The sequence below is a fragment of the Echinops telfairi genome, unplaced genomic scaffold (genome assembly GCF_000313985.2).
Source record: "Echinops telfairi isolate 266 unplaced genomic scaffold, ASM31398v2 ScPeMD7_1713;HRSCAF=2227, whole genome shotgun sequence".
NCBI classification, from domain to species: Eukaryota; Metazoa; Chordata; class Mammalia; order Afrosoricida; family Tenrecidae; genus Echinops; species Echinops telfairi.
This window is the reverse complement of record NW_022105611.1, coordinates 6,694,147-6,704,803: the sequence shown is the minus strand read 5'-3', so window position 1 is coordinate 6,704,803 and position 10,657 is coordinate 6,694,147. Positions and strand designations below refer to the sequence as shown.

The following is a 10,657-nucleotide window of genomic DNA, read 5'->3' as shown; positions in this document are numbered from 1 at the left end:
TTCTTGCATTGAGGGAGTTCTTGAGTGGAGGTCCAATGTCCATCTGCTACCTTAATACTGAACCTATAAATATATGCACATAAATCTATTTCTCTATCATCATATATAAATATCCTTGTTGAATCAGTCTACACCGCTGTCCTTCAGCCATAGCCAACACAGATCCCCTGATCAGAGGAACAATTTGTGGAGTTTGAGGGGAATCATTATTTTTACTCTCCCTAGCCTACAAAGACACAAACCATGGGTGTGAAGCCTGAAACATTGAGAGCTACGCCAAACCGAGGCACCGCACATGCTCAGAAAACCTCCTGGATTGGGGGCCTTTGAGAACCATCCATCTGCAGCCAGGAGGCTTTCAAAGTACACTTCAGAGCAACAGCCCGTTCCTGACTTTCACAAGCATGGTTCGTCATTGATGTCTCTCACTGGGGCAAGATTGCTGTGGAAGCCAATGTGGTCTTGAAGCACATGGGTGCTGTGCTCAAGGGGCCTTTTTGGCACGACAATTATATCCTCCATCCATTCTTTTAAAACAAACCCCTTGCTGCTGCCAGGATGTTTATCACTGGGATGAGATTTGCACGATTTCTGCCAGCCACCTCCTTATGTTGAACGAGCCTGTGGAGATGGAAATCTAGCCTTAGTTCCCTCTTTGGCGTGAATGGAAGACCCATTACATCGTGGGTTGCAATCTTCAGAGCAGGAGGACCTTTATAATTTGGGTGACCAGTGTATGCACTGAAGTTGAGGTTCATGGACCATTTATTTGATGAGCGAGTGATAGATCCTCTAACTGTGAAGATTATCTTGCCCAAAAGGGCCCAGAACCTCCAAGCTGATAGTCCCTATGAGATCAGCCCTGCCCCAGATGAGCTGCACGACACCTATCTGGATACCTTGGTTTGGCCGCGCTGTGATTGTTGCATACAAGAAAATTTGGTAGAACAAGCACTCAGGACACTGTGGTCCACTGCTTATTCAAAAAGGTCCTCCTGTGACAGGAGCTCCTGTTGGTGGTGGCTGCTTTCACTCTCAGGCTGGACTTCTCCATCACAAAGGATCTAGCTACTGAAGCCAGGATGCAAGGAGCCTGCATTACAGAGCAGGTCCTGCTCCTGGTCAACGAGAGAAAGGCCCCTACTGTCACTATGATGAGGTCGTTAATAGAGGTACACAATCTCAGGATGTCTCCATCCTCCATAGCTGCCAGCAGAGCCTGGAGACTGAGCACAAAGTATTGACCAGTGAAATTGTACTGCTGCGGTCCAGGTTCAAGGCAGAGGCTCTGACCGGGTGTGACAAAGTAAGTGAAGGTCAGAGGCTGGTGGAGCCCAGGTCAGGGCACTGGTGCTGATATAGCAATGGAAGCTGAGCGGCTGGTGGCAGGCAAGCTCAAGAAAGACACGTGCATTGAGAATGAGAAGCTCTGCTCAGGAAAATGGCAGGAGCTGGTCAGCGAGGTCGACCACATCCCAGGTGCTCTGTAGTCTCCGTCCATCATGCCTGGGCGGGCCGCGGGCCTGCACTTGCAGATGGCTGGTGGAATGGGGTGGGAAGGGTGACCTCTGCCTTTTCCAGAGGTCCTACTTCATGCTGTACAAGCTTTGGTCTTGTCCCTAAATCGCCACCACCCCCACAAAGCAAAGCAACAAGACAAAGTAAACAAAACAAAATCATCCACGAGTCCCATTAACAAAAGAATTTTCTATCGTCGATTGGCATGGTTTTGTTCTGGAGCCTAGGAATTCTTTCTGCCTGCTAAGCCCCATGTTTGCTACCCTTTGAATTCCTGCTGTTTGGTATTTTGTGAGCTGTGTGTGTGTTTGTTTTTTTTAAAAATAAAAACGTGTGTAAGGCCAAAGGAAAATAAAGCAGGAAGTATGAAGAGAGAAAGAGAGAGAGAAGAAACTTGGATAACCTCACTTTATAATATATTGTTTATATCTGTGATGGGGCAACAAAAAGCTTATGGGAAATTCCATTCTCTTTTAATTCCATTTTTCCAATCCTGGTTGTATAGTGGTTACTTGTTGGGCTGTTAACTGCAAGGTCAATAGCTTGAAACCACCATCCACTCCTCTGGAGAAAGAGGGTATTTTCTACTCCCATAAAGCACTACAGTCTCAGCAACTCAGGGTTAGTTTTACCCTGTCATATAGGGTTGCTTTTTAAGTCACTGTGTCAGCAGTGACTAGGTGGCAGTGAGCCATGGTAGTAGCAGTGGTGGTGTAGTGGGTTATGTGTTGGGCTGCTAACTGCAAGGTCAGTAGTTTGAAACCACCAGCTGGTCCTCTGAGTGAAGATGAGGTTTTCTTCTCCAGCAGTACTTTATAACCTGAGAAACCCACAGGGGCAGTTCTACTCCATCATAATCTACTTGATGGCAATGGGTTTTCAGTGTTGCGTAGAGTTCTGAGGTAATAGTTTAGACTGTCCTGGGCCTTCCAGGGTCTTCCTGGATCAGAGCCAAGTCTCTTTTTCCTTTCAACTTTAAGATGGCAAATGCCATTATGGCCTAGATTGGTGCACGTTGCTCGGAAGAGTCCGTTGTTATTGGAAGCAGAATTCCCAAGCTACTTACTGTTACCTGTTTGATGTTTGATGAAGCAGACCAGCTGCTTGTGTGGAGAGGGACTGTATCTTGCTGTGACGACACACACTTGTCTCTTCGGGGTCTCAGCCAGCCCTGAGTAAAGAGACACCATGCCCGTATGCTCCAGGAAAAAGCCCGAAGACCCAAGGTCAGGCCCTTGCAGCAGGTGTGAGGGGCGGACAGATGCTGAGGCTTCAGAGCAGTCCACGAACAGCGTTGGGGGATGGCTTCACTCCCAGGGATGAAAGTCTGAACGGCTTTACAGATCCCTCGGTTTAGTCTGCCAGAAACCCGGACAAGAAAGGCACTCCTCCTGGAAGAAAGCCCGCACCTGCAGTTGCTGGTGTCAGTACTGGAATCACCTCCCAGCATGACCTTGGTTGCCTCAAACAGGAATGACAGTCTTCCCAGAGCTGTCCGCCTCCTAACTCACTCTTCCTCCAGGAACACAAGGGGCGGGGCTAGAGCCCAGGGCAGCTGAGCAGGGACCTGCTGTGACACCGACTTGCTTTCATGTGGATCAGCCCCAACTCACTGCCCTTGAGCGGCCAAGCAAGGGGAAAGGCCTGCCTCTGCCAGGTAGGGAGCTAACCCTCCCCTTCATGGCAGGGCAGGTGTTCAATGGACTTTGATGTGAAAAGAACACGGATGATTACTTTTGTGGTTTCTCTAATCTGTGTACTGAGTGTGGCAGGAACCAGGTGATCCTGTGTTTGAAAAAACACACACACACAAACCGGTTACTCATCTGAAAGAGCAGGAAGCAATTGCTTCTATAGATACAAATCTGACCTGCTTGTCACCCCTGCGCTGGTCTTCCTTATCTTGCTTTCAAAATGTGACAAACCACTGTCATTCCCAGTAATCTCTGCCGGGTGCCCTTGGCATGCTGGCAAGTGTTTTGGTTTTTTTTTAAAGCAACGGCCATAGCCCTGCTGGTGTAGTGGTTATGAGTTGGGCTGTGATCCAAATGGTCAGCAGTTCAAAACCACCAGCAGCTCTGAAGGAGAAAGACTGGGCTTTCTACTCCCTTAAGCAGTTACACTCTCAGAAACCCACACTCCTGTCACTATGTGTCAGCATTGACTTGATGGCACTGATTTGGCACTTGGGGTTGGTCACAGTCAGAGGGGCAGAGGAAACCTTAGACTGTGTGTAGGGAGCACTCGAGCAATTAGCTGAAAATGAAAAAGAAGTCCCGAGGAGGTTATGAGCTCATGGCTACCTGTCTTCCATTGACTGACGTTTCCAAACAAAAGAGCTACTCCTGGGAAAAAAGACCTGGTGATGTGTTCTGTAGAAATGACACCCTAGAAGCCCAGTGGGTCAGTGCCCCTCTGTCCTTTGAGTCAGGTGGCACACACAGCGACAGCCAGAGTCCCGGGGTGACTTACCAGTGGTTAAGTGTACAAATGGACTGCTAATACCACCAAGAGATTCCAAGCAATCCCGAAGGACCTTGAAAATAAGGCTTGACCATCTGCTCAAACCTCCTCTGCGATGTAGTCAGGTCAAAATGTGCTATCTTATCATCGGGTCTCCCTGTGGACTCATGTTAAGGCTATTTCAGTTCAAAAACAGTGAAGGGGAAATACACGTGGATTAAGCTCATGGTAAATCCCTCTGACCATTTACCCGGACTGTTCATCACTTTGCTAACATGCAGAATGCAGTAGAAAGTGGATGGTTGCAGATGCAGTGAGGTTAAAATTTATCATCTGATCACTGACACAACACTGACCCTGATGTCTGGTGTACATTTTTTCCTTTAATCCTCATTATCTCGCTGTGAGAAACTCAAACATACTGCCAGTGAGTCAATCCTGACTCATAGCAACCCTACAGGTCAGAACTGCCCCTGTGGGTTTCCAAATTTGTTACTCTTGATGGGAGTAAACAGGCTCGTCCTTCTCCTGTGGAGAAAGTGTTCAGTTACCAGCCCAACAATGCATCACCAGGGCTCCTGACCCTGTGAGGAGGGTACTCTGAATCACCCTATTTTGCACCTGAAGAAACAGGTTTTCTTGGGGTGCTGGTTCTTCTCTGTCTCCCCTCCTCTTATCAATCAACCCTACCCACCCACCCCCACTCCCAACCCCTTCCTCTGCTCCGTGCTCAGGAGACCGATCCCTACAGAGGGGTACAACCAGATTCCTTTGTGAACCGGCTTCAGGAGACCTGGGAAGAACTGAGGGCAAATGGAGATGGAGATCAGAATTTATCCTATGGCACTCCCTCCCTGCTTGGGTACCAGGTCCCTTGCAGTAGCTGCATCCCTCCATGGACCACACGACTTCCTCCAAGAGGTGCCCCTCCTGCCACCCATGCCACCGGGTTCTGATTCAGCATTCCTTCTCTGGGAGTGGTGAAGGCTTACCACTGTTGCTGGGCCCTGGGTGCCTCTTCATCTATGTCTGTTCCCTTAACTCTGCCCCCACCCCACCCCTGTGTTGTCACCCAGGCCAAATCTCTTTTCACTTACTCTATGGTGGCGTCATGGTTATGAGTTGGGCTGCTAAGCATAAGGTCAGCAGTTCAAAACCACCAGCTGCTCTGTGGGGAAAAAGTCAAGGCTTTCAGGCTTTCTACTCCTGTAAAGCGTTACAGTCTTGGAAACCCACCGGGGAAGTTCTACCCTGCCCTGAAGATTGACTATGAGTGGCATCAACCCCGTGGCAGTGGGTAAAAATAGTAAATGGGGCTAAACTCCCCCTCCCCACCTAGTGGGCAGTTACTAGGTCCACATAACACTTTGTTATCCACCCCACAGAGTAAAGAGACCACTGTGGAAAGGATTCTAAAACATGCATATGTAGGACCTTAGAAATACTCCCCATTGGTAACTTTCACACTGACTTAAATCTTTGAAACTGGTTACGGATCAGCCTCCTGGAAAATAAGCACAAAAATAGAGATGAGCAGCTCAGAGTTGGATCTCTCACCTTTGGGCCACCCTTAAGCGGCCAAGTAATTTTCGGTCTCATTGGTCTCTTGCTCCAAAGTCTTTTGACTTTGCTAAATTATTGCATAAGTGGAATAAAAGCACGATAGAATTCAAAGTCTTTTTCAAACTGGATCAACATCAGCCGCTGATTCAAGCTCTTAATTGGAAGGATGAGAAAAGGCAAGCCTGGGGAGCAGTCCATTACAGCACAACCCACCCGAGGAATGGGACAGGCCTGGTTGGCAGAGGTTCCAGTTGTGATACTTAGTACTGTGGCACTGGGTGCCTTACTTAACCATTTTGGACCTCTTCTGTAAAATGGGCCTCCCCTTCTCATTTGTTTCAAAGACTGCACACAATAAAATAGATCCTACAACACCAGCAATGCCCACTCCTGGTGGCCCCGTGGGACCTAGCAGAGCTACCGCACAGGTTTCCAAGTTTCCAACGCTGTCATCTTTACTGAGGCAGGCTGCCACGCCTTTCTCCTGCAGTGGCGAGTGGGTTTGGATCTTTTGGTTAGAGCTCTTAACCACGGCACCGCCAGGTTCCCTTAGCATATAGTTGGCACCCAACAATGATAATTACTACAGTAGGGTAGTGGTCATCCACTGAGCTGCTAACCCCAAGGTCAGCATTTCAAAACCATCAGAGGCTCTACTCTGAAGAAAGGGGAGGCTTTCTCCTCCTGTAAGCAATCAATCTCAGAAAGCGACAGGGGCAGTTCTACCCTGCCCCTATGGGATCACTGTGTCAGAACTGACAGTGGTAGTGAGTTTGATTTTTTGTTTGATGTTATTGCTGTTGTTATTTTTAACTCCTAGGACTACCTATACCTTAAGTCACATTGATTTTCTTGTCTGTGCCCCAGAGATTTTGCTCCTTGCCAACATTACAAAGTAGAACCCAATGAGATAATATGTGTTAACAAAAAACTGAATGCATTGCCATCAAGATGATCCTGACTCAAATCAACCCTGTAAAACAGGGGTTCTCAACCTGTGGGTCGTGACCCCCTTGGGGGTAGAATGGTCCTTTCACAGGGGTTGCCCGATTCATAACAATAGCAAAATGACAGTTATGAAATAGCCATGAAAATAATTTTATGGTTGGGGGGGTCACCACAACATGAAGAACTGTATTAAAGGGTCGCGGCATTAGGAAGGTGGAGAACCACTGCTGTAGGTTTCTCAGACTGTCAATCTTTCTGGAAGATTGATTGACAGCCTCCTGCCTCTTCCACAGAACAGCTGGTGGGATGTGGGCCCCACCCACATGTTCTTCATCCTTTGAGCGTCAATTCTGTTTCTGCTTCTACAGGGAAACTTGCTGACCAATTAACGATTCCATACTCTCTAGCTCTGGCCTGTGTCCTGCTTCAGGTTGTGCCCTGATCGATCTAACTTTCTGTAGTATCGAGTCTTGTTTTGCTTATGCCTGTACGGTAAGCTCCTTGAGAAAGGGAGTGTCTGCTTTCTCACTCTCACCTTATACAGAGAGGGCAGTTGGAAAACATGTGGGGGCCTTGGCCCATATGCCTTTCAACAAAAGACATTGCTATGCATATGAGAAGTATTTAAGAATTATGATGGTGGAGTTCAGCTAACTTCTTAGGGAATGGTGAGAAGTTTGTTGGGGGTTCTGTTCTTGTTTGGGGGAAGTGGTTGTAGAAGAACAAAAGGAGAAGCAAACATCTGGCACAGGACATGTCTCTCAGGGGTCAGGTTAGTCATAGTTCCTATGGCAAGCACAGACACAAGCCAGGGAGTACCTTCTCACTTAACGACTCAGGAAGATAGTGCTTATTCAAGCCCTAAGTCCCTGTGCGGTTTACAGTTAGAACTGCCGATTGTTAGGTATTTGGGTAAGGGGCATGAGCTCTCAGGTCATGATAGGGGAAGGGTGTGTGCTTGGACCGTCTGCACCTCAGTTTCTCTCTCTCTCTGGATGGCAGTGGGAATAAATCACCCTGTTCTCCCTGATTCTGCCTCCTCGAGTTGGTGGCAATACAATTTGCCAAAGCATTACAGCTGCCAAGACAAAGGAGTCATTAATATCAAAGTGTGTTGAGGTGGATCAGAAGATTGAGCTGCAAAGGCACTTACTTTCTGCATAACAGATAAAACAACAACCAGTTCCAAGAGTGGATTCCGACTCAAGTGACCCCTATCGGTTAGCACAGAGCTGACCCTGTGGGGTTTCCGAGACTCTATGAGTCTCAACTAATGGCAGCGAGTTTGAATGAATTAATCTTTATGGAGAGGAGGCTCAGGTGACATTATGGGTTAGGCATCAGGCTGCTAACTACATGGTCAGTGGTTCAAAGCCTCTCCTCACGAGAAAGTTGAGGGTGTCTAGGTCACTGGGATTGCAGTGGATCTGATGACCATGGGAATATTTACAGGCATGGAGTGTCATGTATTCCTCCCTGGTGGATTTGAACATCAGACCTCTCAGTTAGCCTCTGAGTGCTGTATCCACGGTGCCACAAGGACTCCGTAGATAGAACAATAGCCAATGTTGTTGTTGTTGTTGTGTCCCATCAAGTTGATTCTGACTCAGCGGGAACCCTGTGTACAACAGGGTTGTACACTGCCCTGTCCTGTGCTATCCCCACAATTGTCCCTGTGTTTTGAGCCCATGGTCACAGCCCTGCCTCTTTTTCACTACCCCTTCACTTTACCGAGCATGATGTCCTTCGCCAGGGACTGGCCTCTCCTGACCACATGTCCAAAGTGTGTGAGAAGAAGTCTTGCCATCCTTGTCTCCAAAGCACATTCTGGCGGTACTTCTTCCAATACAGACCTGCTAGCTTTTTTGGCAGTCTATGGGACTTTCAGTATTCTTTGCCAGCACCGTATTTCAAGTGCATTGATTCTTCGGTCTTTCTTATTCAATTTTCAACCTTCACATGCACATGAGGAGACAGAAAATGCCATGGTTTGGGTCAGGCATACCTTCATCCCCAGAATAACAGTCTTGCTTTTCAACACTTTAACGAGGTCCTATGCAGCACACTTTCTCCATGCTCTTGACTGGGGCTTGACTGTGAGTATTGATTGTGGATCCGAGCAAAACAAAATCCCGGACAACTTCAATCTTTTCTCCATTTGTCATGATAGTTCCTGTTGGTCCCGATGTGAGGATTTGGGTTTTCTTTACATTGAGTTTTAATCTATGCTGAAGGCCGGAATCTTTGATTTTCATCAGCAAGTACTTCAAGTCCTCTTCCCTTTCAGCAAGTAAGGTTGTGGAATCGACTTGATGTCAGTGATTTTCATTTGGGTTTGGGTTATGTTGTTATTATCGTCCAATCCTGATGCCGTATTCTTCTTCATATAATCCAGTTTCTCTGATTATTTGCCCAGCATGCAGATTGAATAAATATGGAGAGAGGATACAACCCTGACTCATAGCTTTCTCTTGTTCTGTTCACACCACTGCCTACTGATCCATGTACAGGCTCCAAATGAGTACAATTCAGTGTTCTGGAATGCCTATTCTAATCAAGGCTACCCATAATTTATGACCCACTCAGCCGAAGGTCTTTGCCTAGTGAACATTTATTAAAGATTTACTGTGTGCCAGGCACTGCTCTAAGCTGTTGACAAGTCCTTGCTCATTTGTTTCTTAAAACAACCCTACGAGGTAGTTAGTGCTCGTTTTACAGAAGAGAAATCTGAGGCACAGAGAGGTTAAGTGGCTGCCCACAGCCACATAGCTAGAGGTGGAGCCCAGACTGGCATTCACACACTCAACACCACCATCACTCTCTTCATCAGGGGGCTGCCTCATCAAGTCTGCCCTTCACTCATGTAGGTAGTCAATGAGGTGAAGAGCTAATAGAACTTGCTGATGCGGGGCTGAGACGCTTCCCTGCCTTCTCTCCACCCGCACCCTGCTTCTCTAGTCAGTAAGATGCTGGACTTCTCGTGGTGGGTGTCCAACTGGGAGCAGCTACAGATCCTTGGCAATCCAGATATTTTCTTTTCTTTTTATATGAAAAAAAAAGTGGACATAAATATTTTCTGGGTCATCTGGCTAACCATTTCACACCAAGTCCCGCTGGCTGGTTTCAAGGCCTGTGCCATGGTGAGCTAATCCTTGCCATCAGGAGGTAGCAGTTCACTTGTGATGCTAATTAATCCATAATGGATGGACTGGACGGACTGAATGTAGTCTCTCCTTACTTGTGAGAAACACCACACAACAGCATGCATACAGGAAAGAGGGAGTGTGACCCCTGTGGGGTGTCTTGCCCTGCCCTCTCTCAGTGACTGTGTGACCTTGGGCATATCTGTAAACCTCTCTGAACCTCCCTTTTCTCATCTGCAAAGTGGTGGTAACCTCTGCACCACGCTCAGCACAGCAGCCTATATGTGCAGCGGGTTCACAGAAGGCCCCCTCCCATAAGGGCCTGCTGTTGTCATGAACTGCCCTGGAGTTGTGCCCTACCCTACCCCCACCCCCACCCCCTACTCGTGGCCACCCCAGGCCCAGTCACACAAAACGCTGACCAGTCCTGAGCAGTCCTGAGGCTCCACTGTGAGTCAGACTGCTGTTTTCCATAAGGGTGTCACGGGCTCATTGTTTGGAAGTAGACTCGAGCTTTTCCTCCCTGCCTGTCTCCCCCTGGACCCTTCCCGGGAACCTGTTCGGCTCCTCTACAACGCACGCAGACCCCATCCACGGATGGGTGGTAATGACATGTGGTGATTTGGCGGAAAATCCTATTAAATATGACTGTGTTTGGATAGGACAGGGCGACTTCTACCACTGGTTCTTAAAGAAACAAACTCACTGCCGTCGTCCAGTGACTCCAACTCAGAGCGCCCCTCCTGTAGGCCAGAGTAGAAGTGTCCCGGTGGGTTCCCAAGATTGTGATCCCTTACAGTTGAAAGCTGTGAAGTCCACCCAAGCTTCTCTCCCGCCAAGCGGTTGGTGGGTTGTCACTGCAGACAGTAAGTTTAGGCGACTAACAAAACAAAGCCCACATGGAAGAAGCACACCAGCCTATGCGATCACAAGGTGTCGAAGAGATCAGGTATAAGGCATCATCAGAACAAAAAATCTTACCATAGTGAATGATGGGGGGAGTGCGGAGTGGAGACCCAAAG

At 48.0% G+C, this 10,657-nt stretch overlaps 1 protein-coding gene and 1 pseudogene across 1 annotated transcript in view; both read left to right on the top strand.

The window, feature by feature from the left end:
• Nucleotides 1-1,490, top strand: part of LOC101660701 — a 2,769-nt pseudogene extending 1,279 nt beyond the window's left edge.
• A 1,216-nt stretch (nucleotides 1,491-2,706) lies between these two features.
• The window catches only part of PRSS23 (serine protease 23), a 23,280-nt gene continuing 15,329 nt past the window's right edge, over nucleotides 2,707-10,657 (top strand). Inside the window, exon 1 of the mRNA XM_030886418.2 lies at nucleotides 2,707-2,744. Within this exon, the coding sequence (XP_030742278.1) occupies nucleotides 2,707-2,744 (38 nt within the window). The remainder of the gene's footprint in view (nucleotides 2,745-10,657) is intronic.